The following is a 23,582-nucleotide window of genomic DNA, read 5'->3' as shown; positions in this document are numbered from 1 at the left end:
CAGCCTGAGGAGGCCACTGAGGTGCCAGAGACAGGAGCTGTGTATGACACAGAAGAGTCGTGGTTTAATGCTTTAAAAGAACCACTTTCCAAAGCTATTAGTCAAATGAGTTGAAAGAAGGAACTACACAGGAAAATCTGAATTAAGATTGGGAGTTTACCTAACTTCAGATTGAACAACCACTGATAAAGCTGTAGAGATGGGTTCCTTATTGGGAGAGTGCTAAAACTTAAAAGAGGACGGGTTGATAACAGAACAAGTCTTGATTGCTTTGTACATGGATATAAACAGTCTGACTTAATACATGCAAATATAAATAACCCACCTTGCTCTAAAGACTGGTGGGTGTACATCATTGGTTTTTGGCATTACTGGTGTATTTTGTGGAGCCTTTGTAATCCTTTGTATCTTTATGTCAATAACTGAGGGAGGATGCTGACAAAACTGAGGATAATTCAGGGATGGCCTTTAGGAATGGTTAACAGTCTGGAAATCTTGCCTCACAGTGGAAGACGTGAAGACCTGCTGACCTTGTAAGAGAGAAGGATAAGGATTGCATGGTAGCAAGGTCTAATAGTTGGTATTTGAAGGAATGAAAAACGGAACTTGTAAGGCATTTAGTAAGTTTATCAATAATGGTGTTTAATGATTGGTACAATTTAATGAAAATTGTTTAGATACTCTGTCACTGGAAATACTGAATCAAGATTTGATGCTGCTGTACTTTTAAAATATGCTTTAGTTTTTTTAGTAAAAACCACTTGTATTTAATTGATGCAAAAGTTAAGTTAGGGAAAGCCTATGGCCAGTGTTACACCAGAGGTGAGGCTCCCTTATGGCATTCATTCATAAAATATGCGACTTCAGTGTTAGTTGTCCAGTCAGTCCTCTTGCCAATGCAGGCTTATCTTCACTTGTTGTTGCTACTTTAGAGACATGCTGAGAACAGAAAGAAAGGTTACATCAGTTGTGTTGCAGCCTTTTTAAAAAAAATCATCTCCAGTCTTTGGTGTCGCTTCAGAAATATCTCCCTACTTGTAAAATATTATAGCCAATGGCCTTGTAGAATGAGAGGGGAATCGACAAATCTCATATCTGTCTGCTGTTGTGTCTTCTGGGGTTTTTTTTTGGTCTTTTTTTTTTTCTCTCCTTCCCTAGTATGGACATATCAATACTTTAAAAGGTACTGAAGTGGATGGAATAAAATCAGTCTGTTCTTTTCTCTTTATCATCTTCAGTTCTTTTCCATGTACCATTGTTAGCAGATTGGTCTCTAATAATTTCCCCATTCTGCTTTTACTCAGTCAAAGTTAATCACTTACATATTTGCCTTACAAAAAGCATTTCTGTAACAAAAAAGTGAAAAAGACTTTGAGTTCACCAGTGATGCAGAATGCCAGACTAGCTCCAGAGAAACACGTTTGAAAGTATGCAAGTTTTCCGAGCTCTGAGTTTGCTGAAGCTTACAGTGAAGACCAACTTTTAGAATATTTGTAAGAATGACCTTTAAATGAGGTAATCCTGCCCTAATGCACTGCTTATTTGCCATAACCCTCTGACTGGTTTCAGTGTGTTCAGCTGGACTGCAGGATTTGCTGAGCAACACACCAGAATCCTGATAAACAGGTGGTTTTTAATATATATTATGAACATACATCCAAGCACCAGCCAGCATCCAAACAACCTGGCAGCTGCTTGCTCACGCACTCACCTCTCTGCAGCAGGGCAGAGAATAGAATCGGAAGAACAAAAGCAAGACTACTTGTGGGTCAAGAGAAAGGCAAAGGATAGGTAAAGGGGAGAGGGAGAAGGCAGTATGAAGGAAAACACCTATCGCCTCCCACAAAGAGACCAATGTCCAACCAGTCTCTGAGCAGTAGTTGTCTTGGAAGCCAGCTCCTTCTTCCTCTACCTCCAATTTTTATTGCCGAGCATGATGCTATGTGATATGGAATATACCTTTGATTAATTCATGTCAGTTGTCCCAGCTGCATTCCCCTCCCAAGTTTCTTGCCCACCCTCAGTATACCCCCCTGGGCAGGGACAACGACAAAGTGGAGAAAGAGAAAGCCTTGACCCTGTGCAAGTACTCTTCAGATGTAGCTGAAGTACTGCTGTGTTATCAATACTGTTTTAGTCTCAAATCCAAAACACAGCACCATACAGGCTGCTAAGAAGAAAATTAACTCTGTCCCAGCCAGACCCAGTACATACATGAACAGTTTTGGATGAAAAAAATTAAAATATTACACTGAGTATTTAGAATGATTTGAATTTAAATTCAGTTTAGAGATTAAATGCTCACGTCATACATGGCATTTCATGTTTCACTTAATCTACTCGAATGAAGAGCACTAATGGAAGATACGATCCTAGTCTATTTCTGTTTCCAGCTGCCAGCTCAGACCTCTTGAGTAAGTTGTGATACCCTACAGCTGCAGAGTAAGTTGGATCAACCACTGATGTAATGCAAAAAATTATTCACCAGAAGACAGTTTTGTAGTGGCTCAGCTCACTGAACCAACTCATCTGTAGCTGCAGGCTGAGTAGATGTGGTGCAGATTGGGAGTAGAGGAGTATGAGTTCAGAGAAGAAGAGCCAAGAACCACCTGTTTGGCAGTAAGCTTTGGTTAGGTGTAATGTGAAACCACACACTCAGTTTACACAGGAAGAATGAGAGAAAATACCAAATGTAATGCAGTGATGTTCAGAAAAGAAGAACCGTTACATTCCGCATGTAGGGATCAGATATTCTAGCCTTCTCATATAAGTAAATAAACAAAATACTTTCTCAAATTGGAATAATTTTTCAGATTAGCAAATATACCTGAAATTGAAGGCTGCATGGAATTTTTGATGCGCGAATTCATGTCGTATAGTTGCACTAATGAAAAGGGGGCAAAAGTGATACAGAATGATTAATTTCACATGAGAGATTACAGAATTTTTCTTTTCAGAATCTTTTGAGCAGACTTAAGATACATTGCAGTAGGCCATTATACTGAAACTGCTAGCATGAATGCAAAGCTCACATGCTTTTTGTCTGTTAAGTATATAGGCACTCAATAGTTTTGGCAATGGGGTGAATGCACTCCGAGACTCAGAGCCTACAACAGCAGGTCTAGGGTGCTGGTGTGCTGCTAAAAAGCGTGTCATATGCATGAGGTTATCGCTAACTCCCTCCCTGACCCCTACACAGAGCTGTAGGGTGTCTCTTTCGCTTTGTGAAACTTGTAAATTGTTCATAGCTGGTTGATGCTGGCTTACGGGGTCAGCAAACAGCAAAGAGTCACAGTGATTGTGTGAAACAGACGCAGTGCTCAAGTGACTGAGTCCCAGTTACTGTATTTTGGGATCGACAGGTCTCTGTGAATGTTAGTGGTGAAGATGTTTCTTCTGTTGTAGTCTGGACAAACAGCTGTTTAAGAAATGCTCTGAAATCAGAGCTGGATAGCCTTACCAGTGAACATGGTTTTGTATTTTATGCCATCTTGGGTGATATGTCAGATAGCAAAAGTGAAACTGTGTTGGATGATCTTAACAAAAATGTTAGTCAGCCATGATTTCACCAGACTGATTTCTATCTATTTCAGCATTTCTCTGCAGAATTTAATCATATGCTCCGTTCAGCCTTTTTGTGTTTAAATCTGACTCTAGATGTGTAATACTGAATGGAAATTTGCTTTAGAGGATGTGCAGAGTCTCTTTGTTTCAAGTTGCCAATGTTTTTTTTCCATGTGTCCATCTGCTGTAATATCTTTTTTTCTGTCTTCTATCTCTGCTTGTCTACATTGTTTCTGTACATCCATTGGTTTGGTTGTATCTTAACGTATAGAATGTATGCAGCACATAGCAGTAATTTTGTATCTGTAAATGAGTTGAATTAAAAACCATGAAAGTAACCAGCCAATAACAACGGAGATTTTCACAGTTTGCAGCATTTTACATGGAGTTCTCTGGCCTTCCGAGGCTGAGTTCGTCACAAACTTAGTGCTTTGACGGCCATCTCTGCTAGCACTGTAGTCAGAATGAGAACTGTGTTGCAGAACATGGGATCTTTGTGCTTCATAAAGGAAGCAAAGTGCAGGCATCTAGGCAGCTTCCTTTCCTCATCTTTCTTCCTGAACAAGACAGAAAAAGGCAATATATTGTGGGAATTGGATGCCAGTAAATACAGGTAACTTTTAAATAACAAGTACTGTTGTAGCAGGCAATATTTTGTTCAATTTTTTTCCAAAACCGCCTTCTCTAGAGATCTGATTTTTTCAACACAGGAGGTGACAAACTCATGCTGAAGTCAAGAAAGTTTCAGTCTTTTTTCTAAAATGGAGTTAATTTTTTTTTTGTTTGGTAATTCATCAGCTTATCTTTAACATTTACAGATCCTTCCTACCCTACAAATACTCTTCCTGCACACCAACTAGCTTTCAATCTAAGAAGGAATGAATATGACACTGATTCCTAAAATGAGCAGAACTGTAGTGAGAAGGGGCAGCTCTTTCGTTGGATACATCTGCGTGGAACTGTGAGTTCACATTTTATCTGCCCTGTGGACTTAAGAAAACACCTAGAAAACAGAGGTAAGAAACTTCTAGCTTTTACTACCCTTTCTTATTTTGTGTGTCCACCTGTAATGTGCTGAGAATGCTCTTAGCTTGGCTTTTACCAGGCTTAATCCTAACTACTTGTAATACAATGTATATGAAGGGAAAATCTTTCCAAATTCATCCACTACTAGTTTAGTTTCATTTCTGTGACTTCAAGATTCTCATTTTGAAGATTTATTTTTTTTCCTGATAGGGGGTGAAAATACGGATGCAGTTTTTCAGCTTAGTAATACACGGTATTTTTCGTCTAGGAGGTGAAAGAGATGTATTCTTCCATATCTTTTTACTAGCCGGTTTTCTACAGTATCTACCCTGCTATAGTAATTTGTAACAGAAGCAGCTCCTGCAGGTAAAAACGTTTTTCTGTTTTGTGGCACCTGGATGCATCTCTTGCAGAGAGTAGCCAGTGAGGCACCTCTCTCTTCCACAAAGAAGCTAGCAACTAAGAGCATTTTTAAGAGCAGATTTTTGGTCTGAAAGGGTTTAGGATCTGCTTCCAAGATCTTGACTTCTAAGGGATATCTAAGAGAAGCATATATATTGGTAGTAGGTTTCAAATTAATTTATGGAGACCTGCACTTCTGCTGAAAAAAAAACAGAGGGGCAAAACAGAGTAGGCTGAGGACTTCTGCTCTACTTGTTTCTGCAATCGACATTCTTTTTACATGGCCAGGTCCTGTTTTTCTACCTTTGACACAACCTGCACTGTGTCTAAGTGTATTCTTTCAATTAGCAAGCGTGGCCACCTACTGGGGAAAAAAGCAACGTAAAAATAAATCGGAAATAACAGAATGTACAAAAATGGTAATACCTTGAGCACAGGTGGATAGCCAGCTAGAAGTACAACGAACACAAGAATAAAAATTCAAGTCCCATTTTCCCATGCCCTGCTATTACCATATAATTTTTGTGATACTTTACTTGACTATTCCTCTCTATAAATAGTTCCCTCTTCTTCTGAGAGCTTTATCCTTACCCAGTTACAATCAGATCAAATTAATCCCTTATTTCTAACACCTGCAGTTTTAGCCTTTACTAGATAGAAATTGCACCTGACATGGACAGATCATGAGGCAAGATGTAATTGATCATTTTATTTCATTTATTGAACTATCAACAATTATTGCTTTATTTAGCAGGAGTGCTCTGGACTTTAAGTAAAAACAAATATGACTGAAATATGAAATAAACTGAACACATTAAGAATTTGCAAGAGCTTTAGTTTCCAAGTGGTTGTGGATGTTCTGTATGAACTATGTGGAACAAGCCACATCTGACAACAGAAAAACACACCTACTTTTGAAAAGGGCACGGGAAAGGCCACAGCTAGGTAACAGCTGATGATAACATATGTTACCTGGAGAAGATTAAGTATGTTCACGCCTGCTAGAAGCTATCTGATCATAGTACTGACATGTGCTGTTGAAGCTCCCGACGCTGGAGCAGGTAGGTAGTCAGGTACCCTGACTGCCCAGTGGCCTGGTCATCGGTGAGCAATCGCTGCCCAAGACTCATCTTCCATTTGTAGTAAAGGGTCCTGAAAATTCAGTTTTAATTTAGCTTCCTTAATTTTAATTCCTTATCAAACAAAACTTAGGGCTGAGAATAAAATGGCAACAGCTGGTAGTGTTTGTTAATTAATTGCGGTTAAGGTCTGTATGTTTATCTAAAATTGGCTTTGCCATCATAGGACTGTAGAGAATGGAGCGGGATGTGATTAAATGTAGGTGTTTTGCTGGGAAGGAGAGAGTTTACTAAATGTCACCTGAGAGTAAAAGTCTTTGTAAGAGCAGAGGGGCTTCTAAACAGCAATGAAACTTGCTCAGTCTTACACATGCTGCTTTTCTGAAGTAAGCCACATCTGTTTCTAAAAGGCGAATACAGTGGTTTAGATACACGATGTGTTAAGACAGAGCATTCACGTGGTGCCTGGGCAGTGCTGCCAGGCCCCTCTCACCCACCTCTGTGCCATGGTATCGATGGGAATTGCGGTTTGCTCTGGAGGAGCAGTCTCAGTATAAAATATTACATTAATGTTTTTATACACGTGACAACATTTGCGAAAGGGGCTGTACTTTTTAATAGAATAATTAATAAAGATTGAACGTTTCATTGGACTTCTCACTTTGTAAGACTTCCTTTCAACCCAGAGAAGACTCAGCCCGCCTGTCTGAAAGCTGGTGAATTTCCAAGGGCTGTAATAACGGGTCTGAGGAAGGTGCTACCTCCGCATTTGGGCCTGAATGATTTCCTTGGGTCACAGCGGTTACAAAACAGCCCTGAGTGGGTTTTGTTTCCTGGCTTTCTCCAGGGGGTGCGCGGGAGGCGGCCGGAGCGGTGTGGCGGGGGCGGGGCCGGCCGGAGCGGTGTGAGGGGGCGGGGCCGGCCGGAGCGGTGTGGCGGGGGCGGGGCCGGCCGGAGCGGTGTGAGGGGGCGGGGCCGGCCGGAGCGGTGTGGCGGGGGCGGGGCCGGCCGGAGCGGTGTGGCGGGGGCGGGGCCGGCCGGAGCGGTGTGGCGGGGGGCGGGGCCGGCCGGAGAGGTGTGAGGGGGCGGGGCCGGCCGGAGCGGTGTGGCGGGGGCGGGGCCGGCGAGCGCTGGGAGCGCGGCGGGCGGCAACCCCAGACGGCCGCTCCCGCTGATGTCTCCGAGGGAACGGGCCGCGCCGCCCGCCGCCGTTGTCAGGCGAGCGCGATAAACGGCCGCTGCGGCCCCGGTGTCGCCATGGCGGGGCCGCTGCGGGCCGTCTACGAGGGGAAGTTCACCGACAGGTTTCCCGAGCTGCCCGCTGTGAGTGCCTTGGCCGAAGGGGTCGCACCGCAGCGCCGAGCCGCCCGCCCGCTCTCCGAGCCTTCCCGGGCCGGGGTCTCGCTGCGGGCTGAGGGAAGAGGCTAGAGGAGGGGCAGCGTGCGGGGCAGGCAGGCGCATCTTGCTGCGGGCCCCCCTCTCTCCCCTCCAGAATGCGTGTGGGTCCTTTTTTCCCTCTTACCAAAACGGGGACAAGTAGACAACAACTCGTGCAAGGCGTCAGAGCCCAATTTGACTGGCTGTGCTTATTAGTCCCGTGGGTTTGGTTATGCCTTGCTTCTTGATTGTATCGTTTAGGCTGGAAAGTTACTTCCCACTGGCGGAACGGCTGCGAGTTGCTTCACTGAGGTTTTACCCAGGGTGAGTTGGTTTTTCAGGTGCTCCTTGTGAAACTTGTGCCATGATTTCCCATCAGGGACTGTGCTTTGAGACAGGCCCTAAAAAAACCTGCCACCCCCCAACCCCCCAAAACAAATCAGTGAAACCTTGGTCATTTTTTCTACATGCCGCTTTTTTAGAAATTACTTTTTTATTTTATGTTAGTTTTTTAGTTTTTTGTCACATGGGATCATATAGAATAGCTGGTAGGGTTGTAAAACACTTCTGGTAGTTCTTTTTCATTCTGCATGTTTTACAAAATTCACCATGCCTGCTTAGATGGGACTAAATAGAGTTGTTTTTCTCTGGTAATACACTTAGTGATTATTATTAGGAATTATTACTTCTGATGGAGGCCCTTCTTCTTTGCAAGGATGCTTCTCAGAATTGTGCTTTCCGCTGGCCCTTCCACATACCCCTAAAGGGTCAGAGGTTACTAAGACACAGATGGATCCCTTAAATAGCACTAGCTCTTCCTTTAAATGGATAATTAAAAAAATAACAAGTTGGTTAAAATAATTTCTGAAATTCTTCCATTGATGGTGGAATTGTTGAGAATCCAGTTAAAGGTTTCTAAAGTTGGTAATTGTAACATCTACTTTTCATGGAGTATATAGGAAGAACCATTTATCCACCTTAGAGATGGAACCAGGTAGTTGGAACTTAGCAACTGTCATTACTTCTGTTCCTGGTTTGATAAAATTTAGGCTGGTCTATGTTGACCTTATGCTCAGAATATCAGCATCTGCAGAAGCGTATGCACGTGTTAAATCCCTAAGATATCTTCATTTTTTGTTTTTCTCTCTGTGGAATCACACTGAAATGGCTGCAGTATGTTTTCTTCTAATTAATATTTTGTGGATATCTGGTGTAAAATTGTTTTTGCTTTGCCTTAATGCACAGCCCATTACTCCAACTACTGTGAGAAAGTTTCGAAATACGACAAATCCGGCTCCTGGCATTGAAAGAATATTCTACGGCAGAGCAGATGATCCTGACATTGCAGCTCACTTGACACATGGCATTGCGTCATGTTCTTCACTCAGTGTAAGAGTATGACTGGTTTATTTTTGTTTAAGAATGGACCGCTTAAGAATGTCCTTAATAAGAGCAACTGCTTTCTTTGCAGTCAGGGTTAAAGGTACATAGCTGAGTGACACTATTTTTTGCATTTCACCACTGTTGTGGATTATCTGAGTTCTGAGGTCAATTCATAGGATTTAATTAGCATGATTGAAATAGGAAAACATTTGAAGTTCAGTGACTTTTATCTCTCATCAGTGACTTAATTCAGTAGTCATTGGAGAAGTTATTAATTTCATTTCAACGTTTATGTTACATTCCAAAGATGTTATAATAATTTTGACACTTAAATTTGGTCATAGTATAAATTAGGCTGGATTTTCTAATATACGTTAAGAAAAGAAAATCTGCAGTCTTGAAGTTTTATAAATTAGTTTATTTTTGCGACTTGGTAGATGAAATTATGTGAGTGTAATAATATAAGATTTCATTAGAACACTTATGATCAAACTTTTGTTCATGTGTGTGTGAGGGAGTAGCCGTAGTGAAGTGTGAATGGTTAAATTTTGGTTTTCTTGCCTCTTGTGTTGTGTGTGATGTCTTTAGGCAGCTTCATTGATAAATCCACTTCCTAAAACTAATTTTCAACAAAAAATACAAGACAAAAAAGAAGCAATCTACTTCAGTAATCGTGAAGCATCCTTGGGCAGATCACATGATCAATCTTCTATGTTACCTGAGGGCTTGGATATAATTAATACTACATTTGGAAAAAAAGTCATTCAAGGTAGGAAAAACTAGTGTTAAAACATGTTTCTTCTGAATACAAGATAATCTGCAATTTAGTGTCTAGCATATTGTATGCTCCCAAAAATCTCCGCTTAATAGAAAAGATATTATTACAGCAGTTATTGAAAGGCATAAAAATTACAGATTTTTTTCAGTTACAATGAAGAAACAAGGAACTGAGAACTTTCGTAACTAGCAGAGCTTTTGGCTCTGTTCCAGGAGAACTGTTTAGGTAGCTGACAACTTAACCTTCTTTTTCCCAACTATTCTAATAGGTCTAATAAAAGATACTACCTTGACCTGTAAATCTTTCCTCCATAGATGGGAGCAAATCACTTACATGTTGACCATGTAACTCTTGCAACAGTTATGTTCATCCCAATTTTTGTGATTTATTTTTTTTCCTCCTAGTCTCATGTCATTATGCTGTAAGATTCCTATAGATTGATTAGAAATGTGCTGAGAAGTATCATTCTTCCACAGCATTAGCATCTTATCTAAGAAAATACCGTTTAAGAACCAACCAAACACCCATCCCTCTTACCTCCCCCAACCATGTATTTATTCCTTGCTTTCCAGATGTGTCAGCTGGAGAACTTATAAATCCACCAAAAACTTTTGAGGAAGTGGATAAAGAAGCCAGAGAAGGACATGACCTGTACATTGTGTCACACAATGATTATTATGTGGGTAAGTTCAAAGGCTGATGAGAAACTGCATAAAAAGTTCTAATATAAATGAAGGTAATGGTTCCTCTTTGTGTCTTCAAGATGTAATTGTATGCTATTTTTTTGAGATATAAACTATTAATTTTTACTACTGTATTAATATAAATTGTTTTTAAAAGTAATAATGTGAAAAAAACTCCTTCTGTGCAACTGAGAGAGCATGACCTGTTTCTAGAATTGTAGATCACTTCGTGGTGATCTTACACTGTAAGAACGTAATGAGGGAGCTGGAAGCCTCATTTCTTTTGGGTGCTAATTGAAAAGCAAAGTATTTCCAGGAAATTAGAAACTCATAGATGCCCTGGTTGCTAGCAGAGTTTGGCATTGTCTGTGCCACTGAGAGCAATCTCAGGCTTAAAACCACAGACTGTGTGCCTAATCCATTCCAGTACTTTTACCTCTGGTTCCTCTTTTTTATCAGGATCCAGACAGATTTTCAGGGCAGTTAAAGACTTTCTGATGGGGAGCTTGGCATCAGGCTCTGGTTGCAAGGAATTTCAGGCTGCTGACTCTGAAATGCAGGTTCCTCAGCCTACAGCATCCTGCTTGTGAGTCTGTCCCACAGCCTGTTGCCCTGTCCTTCCAGCGGGCTGTGCCTCTACTGTTTCAGCCTCTGGGGGCTGTACTTAGGTGAAGTGGCCTGCTCAGAGATGGTTACCCTTTATCTCATAGGTCTGCCCATGAGCAGAGTAACAAATAGCGCTCAGAAACACAGTACATGTGTTTGCAGCTGCTTCTGTTTTTCCCAGTTCCATCATTTCCACTTAGGTTGCTGCCCTGTAAAATTATTATTATAAAAAATTTACCCACTGTACTAGTACTAAGAGTGTTGTAACTGTAGGCCAAATATTTAAGAAACTGCAATACAGGTATTTCAGTTGTAATAATGTAAATTTTATATGGGGGCAGTCACATAGAAGTTAATTTATAGTGCTGTGTTCGTTCACTGAGAAATTCTACTGCAAGTATTACTGGTATAAATTGGCCAAACCTGTAATTTTTGTCTCCCTTCTTCCCCACCTTTCTTAGATATTTCAGTGGCATTATTCGTTATCCATTTCTGTCTCCTTTGTAACTTCCGTGCACAAGATCATGGAGCGACCAAGCAAAACCAGGCAGACAGTACAAAAAAAAAGTAAACTATGTGCCCCAGTTTTGAACAAGAACATAAAAATTCCATGCTGCCATGTAGCCATAGGAAGCCCTTATTAGAAAGCATGCAGTAAATAATATTTTTTTGAAAGCTCTAATTGCCATTCTTTTCAAAAGGTGATTGAAAAGAGCTTTTCAGTTTTCAATTGAAAAGAGCAGTTCAAGAAGGAATGACTTTTTTCCTGTGGCAAGGAACATGTGCTTGCAGCTCACTTACAAGAATATCACATAATACTCTATGTATGTGGAACTTCATTTTATAGGCAAGTTCAGGAACAAGTAGGGTAATACCTTGTTTATGGTGAAGTCAGTTGCAAAATTTCCGCTGAAGTCAACATAGCAAGAATATATCTGAAAGTACAGCACCTCAAAAACATTTTTTCCTTTTGGCATTTTTTTTTAACCAATAGTAAATTAAATGATGCTCAGGTATGGGCTTTATAAAGTGATTTGTTTGTGTGACCCTCACTACTTAAGCTACCTAGAATTTTTTCATTAATTCTGTTGGGCTTGTCTTTAATCAGACATAAAAGGACATCCAGCTGTTTTACGACTGAAGCAGGTTTTTGCTTTTTATTTTGCCTTTCATCTTCAGTTTTGACAATGAGATTATTCCTAACTACTTAATAAACACAGGGAATGCAAATTAGTTCTATTTAGTTGAACAAATTGTTCGCTTTTGCTTTTTCATTTCATTGTTTTTTCTTAAGAATGAAGATACTTAGTATATTTTTTTTCCTGAGGTGTTTTATACAGTTTAAATGCTTACTTTTTCCACAGGAGAACCAATAAATAGGAAATATGACTCACCAAACTTCAGCAAGTCTTTTGTTTATGGAATAGAAACCCCCCACTTCAAAGATGGGCGAAGTGTTTCAAAATCATTAAAATGGCTCAATGATCTACAATCGTAAGTTGCAATGAGTTAACTAGTTAATTAGTGGAGTTCTCGGGAAGAGTGAGTCTTCAAATATGAATATAGTTTTACATCTCACAATTTTATCCCTAGCTATATTGAACTGAACAGAAAATAGAAGGAGTAATTTTTAGAATAGTTTATTCAAATCAGTTCTACCAAAGTATGACAGCACTTGGCATGTCTTTAGCATTACATAAAGACACATTTGATTTTAAATAGCAAGCAAGATTTTTCAATTACTGTATTTGTGTTTGTCTCACAGAGGAGTTGATGTTTCCTTCCAATATATAATATTTTTTAATATTATTGAAAAATTGTTGAATATTGTTAATCAGATACTTGTGAGAGTTATTTTCATAATTTGTAGGAAGACAGAAGCAAAAATTGTATCAAAACAAAGTGATGGTTTCAAGGGAAAATTTCAGCCTCAGCTTGGAAAAGGCCTTGATCCGTAAGTACCAAAGGTACCTTTCAAGAACAAAGTTCACTCATGTTTGCCAAACCTCCAGTATCTTTGTCTGCCTTGAGTAAAAATTATAACTGTGTGCTCAGTGCTTCCACTTCAGCATTCAAGTTACAGAAAGGGACTTTCTACTTGCCCTAATTAGGCTGATAAGTATGCAAGTTACTAATAAGGGCTCTATTGTGTCTATGTGGTGAAGTTAAGTCAGTGGTCTGTATCTGAATAGACCAGATTTGCACCAAGCAAATTACAAGCACACTTCATTATTTTTTTTCCTGTCATTTGCAGTTATTTCGTAACTGAAATGTCTCACCTGTTGTTTGGGGATTTGACCATTTTGCTTACTCTGACACTGGTTTTGGTCATCTTTATTACATCACCAGTATTCTCAATTTACTACTTCCTTGGAAAAGGACATGGAACTAAATTGTGTTAATTGTCTAGCAGCATGTATCAGTCTCAATTGAATCATTACAATGCTTTATATACCTCAGGTGATCTGGAACAGCTTTTTAATTTTACCAAACTGCTTATGAAGGGCTACAGTAGTCCTAAGTACGCTGTGGTCAGGATCCAGCTGTGCTACAGATACTGGGTTCCTGAATGTGTACAAAGGCTGCCTTTGCAGATGCTCTAGATTCCTTCAAAAGGGTATCTGAAGACTCACAAACAACATTACTGACTTTGGTAGCAAAATTTAATTTTAAGCTCAAGATCACAGGCTTAAGTGACTGGAGAACTATGCCCATAGTACCTGTAAGGAGTGAACACAAATGTGAACCAGTTTCTCTTCTCCCCTTTTCTGTGTCCTAGCTTACTGTGAAGTAGCCCTGGAGCGTGAGCAACGTGAAGCAGTATGATCAGTCAGGGAATATGGGTTGCAGTGCAAGCTCAAACCCAGCACTAACATTACAAGACAGATAGAAGCTAACCAAATTACATTTAGTGAATTTTATACCATCCACGTCCTATGTGTAATATGGCGAGGATAAAAAACCCCTACACGTGATAGTTTTTAGACGACGGTGCTTCCATCTCTGGGGGTGTGTGTTTTGTTTATTTGTTTTGTATTTTAGAGCAAAGTACTGATTCTCATTTCAATTTTGATGGATATTTCTGATTCATGAAAGGGTTTTAATTGTTAAACATAGAGATAAAATAAACATTGCATCTTTTTCAGATGAAGAAACAAACAGTTCTTTAATGTCACCAAAGGCATCTTAATTTTCTGGCAAATAAAACTGAGCCAAGTTTCCTAGATGGACATTGGCTCGGCTGCTGGTTTTGATAAACACAAAATCGCATGTGAAAAAGCAGAGATGTGATTCACTTTTTCCACTTCAGCCCAGAGTAGTTTATTTGGAGATGTTATTTGAGTTGGAGATCGATTTGTCCTAAACACTCCTATTGTTTGACTAGTATGTTTTAAGGACTTTTCTCACTTATTTCTGTCATTGTCTTAGAAAAAAAAAATATAGCATAGAATGTTTTTCCATTTGGCTGTGTTATATTACAAACAGCAAATATTCTAAACAGGTATATAAAGGGATGCTTTTCTGGAATGGCAACTTTGAAGCAAAGTACTGATAAACGTTTCAGGTGAACTATGTGTGTCACCCCTAATTATATAACAGTTGATAACTTTTTTTTTTAATAATAGCACAGGGTTTATTTTGACTATTAATAAACTATTTGCCAGTTAACAAAGAAATGTGCTTATTGACAGTATAGCAGAAACTATGAAAGTTCCCCCAGGCCGTACATTTGGAATGTTACTTCGTCCAGATGAATATGGTAAGTTCAGGGGCAGAATAAAATCTTATTTTGTTGATGAAAGTAGAAGTAGTTACTGTTGGCTGTGTAGTGTGTCATTTTCCTAAAATCTTAGAGGCAGAGTACAAAAATTTAACAATGACAGTAACTTTTTGAAGGAAAATTTGAGAAGAATTGAAGTTGCTCGTGAGAAAAAAAAAAGTCAGAAATAAAGAAACGAGGTTTTGGATGATCATGTTGGGGTTGGGTTTTTTTGTTGTTTGTTTTTTAAAGCTTCTGTATCTGAATGTAAACAAAATCAAGGACAGCAGAAAAGTCATACTGACATCTAAGTGACAAAGTTAAAATGGCTGTTCAAATCCATTATGCCTCGTTTTTTCCAGTGCTTCTATAAAAAGAATAAACATAAGCAATAAATATGAATAATAAGGTTTGGAAGGTAGCAGGGAGACAGAAAACAGAACAAAAAAAGTTACTGGTTTTCATTACGAAAAAGTTTTGAAAGCTAGTCAACTCAAATAGTCAATGTTGGGATTAATGGTGTTTTAACCTTATGTTAATAACTAAGGAATACAGCAAATAGTTAGGCTGTAAAAAAATGTAAGTGGCTCAAAGCTGCTTAACTAGTCAAAACTAGAGAAAGCTTGTTCAAATTCTGCATGAGCTTTTATATATGCTTTATTCTGTAGTGTAATAAAGTTAAATATCTAAAATGGGTAAATATGCCTTACCTTTAAGGAACAGCAGAAGGAACTGAATAAAAAATTTCATTATTAACAAGTAGAAAATAATGCATGTACATTGCTGTTAGAAGGGGATTAGGTGAGCTACCTCTGTTTGTTATTGAACTCTGAATGGACTTCTTGCATTTAGAACGTGACCTTGGTGTCTTGGGGACTTGGATGAGAACTGTAGCTCAGTGTTTAAAAATACTAGTGAAGTTAGGATATGTAGAAAATGGGAAGAATAACACAAAAATAGTACATTATCTTCCTAGAAATCAATGGTATAAAATTATCTGAAATATTACATTGACTTTCCCATTGGTTCCTGTAAGTATTGTGAAATGTGACAGACTGGAAGTGATAGATTAATAATACATGTTCTTTTGTTCTCAACTATCTAGACATCAATTTACTGCATTTGGAAGCTTCTGGAAGCAGTAGATGGATTTGTGAAGCTATAATATGATGATTCAAAATTATTGATATCAATTGATATTAATTATAATTATTTTTATATTAATTGCATATGAGTAGAGAAACTATTGTGTGGACCATTTGATCGGTCAATGAAATGGCCATATGAGATGTTCAGGAGTGCTGAAAATCAGCATCTCAAAACTGAAATTCTCCTTTTCCTTAAGACTGTAAGCCATTTTTTTTAAAATGTCCATTTTCTCTATATGGGCAACTAATTGAGGAAGTGTTTATTTTTAGGAGTTGGTGATCTTCTTCACTACTGGGTTCCACATGAGTTCCTCTGTGGTAAAGACCAAGAGAAAGCTGTCTTGACTGCAGTTCGGCAAAGTTTGAAGAAAGACAACTATGAGAATTTTGACATGTTACTGGAAGCATTCAGGCATTATGATAAGGTTAGTGCTTTGAAAAAAGTGTAAATTTAAAGCAATGTGTGACATTAGCACTCCTGTGCTGTGGAGGTACAAACATGAAGAAACATGAGTGTAGCAATATAAATATAGATAAAGTCTATAAATTGATAGTTACCATGTGTTTAGTCTACTGTGATAGGTTGTGGAATGAAGCACAACAGTATTTGGAACCATTCACAACAGTATTTGGAACATCCAAGTTAACAGTGAGCAAGAAATGCATGATCAGGAATAATCTTAGCATTTTTTGTGCTTCAAAATTTGGTATTTCTTCTCAAAAGAAAAACAGTTCAAAGGATTATGTTTATATTTTCTTCCAAGCTGTACTTTCTGACTAAGCCACCAAGCATCAGAATTTCGGATCTTTTATTTTTTTCTCTCTGAAAAAAAAATTGTAATTGAAATTTCATATATAACATTAATTGTAATGTATACAGAATGATTGATGCCTTACTTTCAAAAGAAATCTTGGCTTTGCCTCAACGTTTATGATTAGATTGTTATCTTGTCACAATACCCTGTCACACTCTTTTACTCTCAAATCACTGTATTATTTAAGGTGAAAATTATTTTTTGATGCTTTTATATTCAGATTTTTAATTTCTAAATTACTCGGGGTTTCTTCGTACTCAGTAACGTAACTTGTCTGAAATGGTATGCCTGGCCCTATATATATGTATATATTTATATATACATGCGTGTGGGTGTATACATGTATAAAACCCCATATATTTCTGTATTCCTTTTGATGATGCCTTTTTATGATGGCTATTATAACAGCTGTTTTGTTTTATTTGTAATAGAACGCTGATGGAATGATAGACAAGGGTGACCTACGGAAGTCCTTTTTTCAGCTTAATCTTAATCTAGATGATGAGCTCCTGGATTCCTTATTTGACTATTGTGATTTGGATAAAGATGGTCTGATTAATTATCTGGAGTTTGCAAACTTTCTGAACTGGAAAGACAAAATGGCTATTAAAGAGTTTGAAGAAAAAATAATTACAAAAGGTAGATGATGATACTGGGAAATTGCAGAGATTATCTTGTTCTTGCAGCAGCTATTGAAAGGACATTGCTGTTGTAGACTAGGTGCTCCTTTAGAAGGGTGGGATTTAGCAAGTGCATTGCCTACCACCAGCAGAGCCTCAGGTACCAATGTATTTCAGAACCCTGGAGTTCAGTGTGGCATGTTGAGAACAGCCCATAAATCAGGATAAAGTAAAAAAATCTCTTAGGATCATTATCAGAAATGCAGATTGGTTTTCTTACCTACTTTATATTTTTTTCAAGGATTCAAGCAACGGTTTTTACTCTTGGTCTATAACATGCTGATAATAAATTCTGGCTGACCATTAACTTTTGTTTATAGGGAAAAAATTAGATGCTCCTGTTCTGCCTCAAGACACAAAGATAAATGATGAGCCACTGCTGAAACAGGAAGATCTTTTGTTAAAAGAACCAGGAAGCTCAGAAAAGACACCAAAAAAGCTTAAAAGATCAACAGATCATGTATTTGCAAACTATCAAGCAACTTCTTCGCAGTATAATGCTGTAGTAGGTGGTCTCCCAACAACCTGTAAGTACAGTGGACTGTACTCACTTCTGAGCATTATTTAAAACAAAATCAGGAACAAGTTTAAAACTTATTTGCTACAGGTTCTACTAATGTACAATAGTGAATTAATGTATCTAAACTAAGTTTATTTAGGATTGTGACTTGGAAGTTGGCATGGCTTGGATGTTTGACATGGTTAATACATTCAAAATGTGAAAGTTAATGTAGGTCTTTGGGAAATTATGCTAGTATATTTGGGAGAACAGTATCTTCTTGGAATCACCTAAAAATGTTTTCAGCTGGAAGTACTGGATAAGTCCTAGACTATTACTGCAAGATTACCTGTAGTCATGCTTCACGATGTAGCTGAAGCTAGGAATTCTAAAAATACAAAAAACGAGATGAGGAAGAAAATTATATAATTTGTTATTGAACCTAAGTGAGATGAAGTATCAAATTTGTTCTTATTTCATACAAAATTTTTTATCCTCCCTGGCACTGTCTTTGCATAAAGGCGTTATCATGCTACCTTTGATTTCCACAGGCTATCCAGTGTGTGGTGTTCCAACTGTTCGTTCAGATATTCCTGCTCCTCAAATTCGCCGCATCAGTGACAGAACTAATTATGGTGATCAGGGCAATGCTTATGCATTATTGTTCCCTTCTGTCTTCAATCAAAAGGGAGTGTATGAAAGCGATCTTTTAAAAACAAGACCAAAAGCAGAGGTATAGTGCATTTCTTCAGAATACTCTTCCAAGATAAATGTACCTCTAGCCATGCGGGAGTGAAAACTCATATTATCAAATAGGTTGTAAAATTAATTGTTTCAGCATTACAGTCTTTGCATCCATTCAACTATCTGAAAAATATGTGCTCTTCACATTCAAAGTTATTCATAAAGGTGGTAGATATTAATTTTATTGAGCTCCAACTTCAATAAGTAATGTAAGAAAGTACGTCAGGTTGTTGCTACTCACATGCTCAAATGCTGTGTCAAACAAGGTTTAGTAATTAATCTAGAGCTTCAGAGTCTATGATTTATAATTTCTGCAATGTGAGAAGAGCAAAGCAGCTGTGAGATTTTCATCCTTGCACATATTTGCATTTCTGTGCAAGGTCTAAAGCAACATGATTTAATGGTAAATCTAGCCTTACTTTGATTATGTGGTTGGATGGATGATCTCCAGAGATCTCTTCCAACCAAAGTTATTCTGTGAGAGTATGTCTTTAAAAGCTCCACAAGAAGATTTTTACAGGTGTGTAAAATAGTTTCTATCACAGAGGGATGTTCAGTAGAAAATTATACCCAATGTGTCCCTCTTCAAACAAACTTGCAGGTTTTGCTAACGGCAAATTTAGCAAACTGCTTGAATATACCTTTTAAGTGCTCTGCTGAACCACCAACGTAGGCTGAGATCTACAAAGGACTTACGCAGTGATCGAGGATATAGGGAGTCGCACACCAGTACTGTGCCATCTCATATTTCTGAAGAGAACGATAGTGTGTGAGACTGCAGGGACATACTTGAGGACTAAGATTTTTCTATCTGGTATTTCTGGGGGCTGCTACCAGTCTGTTACCTCACAGGCCAGAGCTTCTCCCACATAAATACTTCACTGCTGCTTCACTATTGTTTACTTTTTTGCTTCTACATTTGTATGCATTTTCTAGTGAAAAAATATTAAGAGATAACTTCATTACCTGAAATACAGTTTATGAGACAATTGTAACAAAATGTAAAATTCCAATCTAAAAAGAAAAAAGACTTGACAACCTCTCCTTCTCTACTAGTCATTATATTAACTATTCAGTCGCATTTGAATGTGGATCTGGAACTTGAGTATGTGTCTTACAGAAAAGAATGTTGCTAGTTAATGGCTAGGGATGTAAAAGTGTGGTGTCATGTTCTATACATACCCATAAAACAGCTTGTCAGAATGTTGTGTACATGGGCACTTACCATTTTATAATCTGGCTCTGAAGCAGGAAATCCATGCGTGCAGAATATAGCTAACAGCAAATAGAATTCATGCTTCGTTGAGAAGCCCATTATACCTGTCAAGCACTAGATAGAAATCTCTGAAGTTACAATGTGGCCTGAGATGTCATACTCCATTGTAGACTACACAGACTATACGGAGTTCAGTACCTAACCACCTCTGAGTGTGTTAAATCACCCTATACTCAGGAAATGGACTATTTCAGTATTTTAGTGATGGTCTTTGATTTATTTTGCTATGGAGCATTAATCTTTTCAAACATGTAATAGCTAATGAAATTATTATATGAAAGCCCAGAGTCATTTAATGCTACCAGGTTTTTAGAGGCTTGTAGAAATGAATGTGAATTCTGACTATAAAGCAGTTTCATGAGGTGAGTTTTCATGTTACAAAAGAACAAAACAGTTCCAGGACCTGCTGGTTTCTTCACTGGAATTTGTCCCAGTCTATTGAAGAGAATAGAAGTTATGTAACTGAGTAATAGCGTGTAATTTATATTCAACATGATCATGTTAATAATCGGTAAGGGTCAGTTTAACCCTGTCTGCACGCTTGATAGTCTGTGGTTTAGTCAGTGATTATTTTATGACTGTTGATGAGCCAGGACAGAGTTGTATTTTGATATGGTGAAGCCACATTATGAGAGCGTGTAGTCCTTTATTGTCCCTGCAGTGGTATCCTGTAGTGGAGTATTGCTTTTAGTTCTAACTTTTAAATTTCACTAGCTTATTGAAGACATTAGACCAAATCTGGTTTGTTTTCTTCATGAGTAATATTATTAATTTAACTGAAACAACACCTGTGCTTAAAGAAACAAAATTTAATCCGTGATTTCGTCATGTGATTTCAGCTGGCATAAACTGTCATAATTTATTGGTACATGTAATAATTTTTATATATAATATATATATAATTTGCTGTACTGTGGTTTCGGCCTATATCAATACAAAAGACAGTTTTCGAGAAAGATGACAAGGTTGATTTGATAATGTTACGCATTTTACTTCATCAAAGCATGCATAAAATCTCCAGAGCATAAATATAACACACATGCACACACACATGATACAATTGAAGAAGCCAAATGTTTGCTAATGTTAACAGTAGTACAAGTCATGTCAATATTCTTCTAAAGCCCCATTCGTTGGAGTCAACAGATCAGTGTAATGAGGCATGGAGCAGGAAGCATCCAAGTGAGAAAATACAGAAAAACCCAACTTCTGTTGTATTACTTTGGTGTAAAACTATAGCAAGACCCGAAGTATATGTGAACCATTTTGTTTTAGTCACTTCACCCACTTAGCTATACTAATTGAAGATCTTGCCTATGGTATTGTTGCTGTGAAATGCAGGCGATGGTATAATCTCATTTGTGTTGGTAACTGCAAACAGTAAAAATACAATGGATAAACACAACTTGACTTACAGCTTTTAAAAAATGTTTACTTTTCCCTGACTCTTCTGTGTTTTAATGCTGAAGTTGCATCACCATTACTTTAAAAACTAAAGGCAATTTTGTACACTGCAGCTTTCACCCCAATAAGATTCAGATTTACTTAAATAGGATCTTCTTTGGTTAAGGATGCAGGATGCGGTATGTAGTTTTTATTTAAAACTGGGAACATATTCGTTGGTAAAGAGAGATTGATAGTGTATGTAAAAGCTGGAGTCTATATAGTTTAAAGAAAAAGCTGACCGGAATTACATGAATTGTATTATTTTGTAGATTGCACAAATTCTCCACAATATTGGTGTGAACATTTCAGATGAAAGGTTTGAAGAGCTATGGAAGCAAGCCTGTATGAAACACCAGAAAGAAGAGGTTTGTGTAGAAAGCATCATGAATGTACTGGATGAGATACATGGATCACACACAAAAAATACTTGCTAATTTTAGGGTTTGGGAATTGCATTTATTTAAAGTGATGTCAGTCATAATTCTGATGCTGAATACAATGAATATTTTCAACAACGTGTATTTACAGAAATGGAGTCCACTGTTTTTTCTTTCTTAGTAGTGGGTTCACCACATATATATGAATCTTGCTGCTATCATTGCAGTTAGTAGGAACGGATATCAATAGGAATAAAAGAGGATACGAAATGTTTGTAAACAGAACGCAAACGTTTATATTGTATTTTTTTTTAGCTTTCTTACAGTGTTTCTAAGACTAATAATGCTTTGGACATATTTTGCATTTTTAGGGTTTTTTTTCTTTTATAAATGGAAGGACACTTTTGAAAATACTTAAGATAAATGCTTTAGATATGCAGGACCTCTTAAAGATTATGATCATAGAATGGCACCTTGCCTTGCTTATAATATTGTGTGATTTCTTGTCAACAAAATGGTAGCTAACAGAGATCAGGTTGCGGTAAGTTTTTAAAAGTTTATGTGAGAAAGTAGTTTACAGTAAGATACTAAGGAAGCTACGTAGTCATGGGATCTAAAGTGTTGTCATAAAATAGATTCTTTGAGAACCAATGGATTAAGAAGTGCAAAAATAAATACCCAATTGTGTGGCAGAAGGCTCATATTCTTTATGCAAGCTTATGGCTATTTGGTAGTAGTATTCAACTTCACCCAAAAAAAGAACGCATATTTAGAAGTGTATGTGCACATTACATAAAAAACACAGGCTAGGTAGTCAGAAAAGTTTAGGAGGGCTTTCAAAGAGCTAACTGTTCACCTGTGGTCAATGCAGTTTCTTGGGAAGAGGGATCTTGAGGATCATTATGGAAATCTCAGTGAATATATATGAAGTATAAACAATGGAAAGCAAGTAATACTAAAATTGGCAACTGTGAATCGGAATGTTCACTCCACCTACAGTACTGAGCTTGGTATAAAACAAATGGAAATTGTTTGCTATTGATAGTGAGAATGATTACTTTTAAAGTTTTCCACAGTAATTGAACAATGAAATCTTAATATTCAGGATTTCAGGAAGGATTTAACTTTGACACCTGTTGGTGCTTTAAATACCTTAGTAAGATTTGAAGGATGTTGCCAGTCAAAAGTTGTACTGAATTCTACAATCTAAGTAAAGATGCAATATATTTTAAATACTAGGAACGCATGTGTAATATCAGCTTAAAAGTTTCATTGTAATGCTTTACTCACCTCATTGTTAAGATTCTTTTGCCAGTGTTCTAGGAACTTGTAATTTACTAGCTTGTTACATGAGATCCACAAATCAGTTTATGTTCTTTACTTGCAGTGTGGGCTTTCCTTTGCCCCAGCGTGTGGAAGGGCCCTAGCAGTACGGACATTGTTTGCCAAAATGGCAATATCCAGATGAGCTAGTCTCTTACTGTTTGGTGTGTTCAGGTCCAGTTCCTCCAGTGGTTATTGATAAAAATTCTTCTTTATCAATACACACTGTATTAATGGTACAATATTATTGTAGCTTTAATAGTAGCTGTCTTACATGAAGTAGAAAGAATTTGCTTTCTGGTATCTCCAAGGGAGCAGGTGGTGGAAAAGCTGCTTGGTTAAGGCAGCTTCTTTCCTGCTGTGAATGAAAATTGTTCTGCGCAGTTGTTGCCTTCCCTTCCCTTCCTTCTGGAACTCTGGGCATGCACTGGGAAGCATGCAGGAAGTAGACTGCGACTGTTGTGGTTTAAACCCCGGCTGGTAACCAAGCACCACGCAGCCACTCACTCACTCCCCCCTCACCCAGAGGGATGGGGACGAGAATCAGAAAGGAATGTAAAACTCAAGGGTTGAGATAAGAACAATTTAATAGGTAAAGCAAAAGCCGCACACACAA

General features: G+C 38.0%; 1 protein-coding gene across 1 annotated transcript; it reads left to right on the top strand.

The window, feature by feature from the left end:
• Window positions 1-7,218: 7,218 nt before the first annotated feature.
• Window positions 7,219-23,292, top strand: EFHB (EF-hand domain family member B). The gene is made up of 13 exons (XM_013296972.3): window positions 7,219-7,394; window positions 7,710-7,772; window positions 8,694-8,837; window positions 9,420-9,600; window positions 10,182-10,292; window positions 12,263-12,392; window positions 12,769-12,852; window positions 14,591-14,658; window positions 16,077-16,231; window positions 17,053-17,260; window positions 17,622-17,828; window positions 18,352-18,533; window positions 21,536-23,292. The coding sequence occupies exons 1-13, from the start codon at window positions 7,329-7,331 to the stop codon at window positions 21,698-21,700; spliced, it is 1,764 nt and encodes a 587-aa protein (XP_013152426.2). The 5' UTR covers window positions 7,219-7,328; the 3' UTR covers window positions 21,701-23,292.
• Window positions 23,293-23,582: the final 290 nt, after the last annotated feature.

The sequence above is a fragment of the Falco peregrinus genome, chromosome 5 (genome assembly GCF_023634155.1).
Source record: "Falco peregrinus isolate bFalPer1 chromosome 5, bFalPer1.pri, whole genome shotgun sequence".
Lineage (NCBI taxonomy): Eukaryota > Metazoa > Chordata > Aves > Falconiformes > Falconidae > Falco > Falco peregrinus.
Note: the sequence above shows the minus strand (reverse complement) of the source record. Positions and strands in the feature narration are given on the sequence as shown.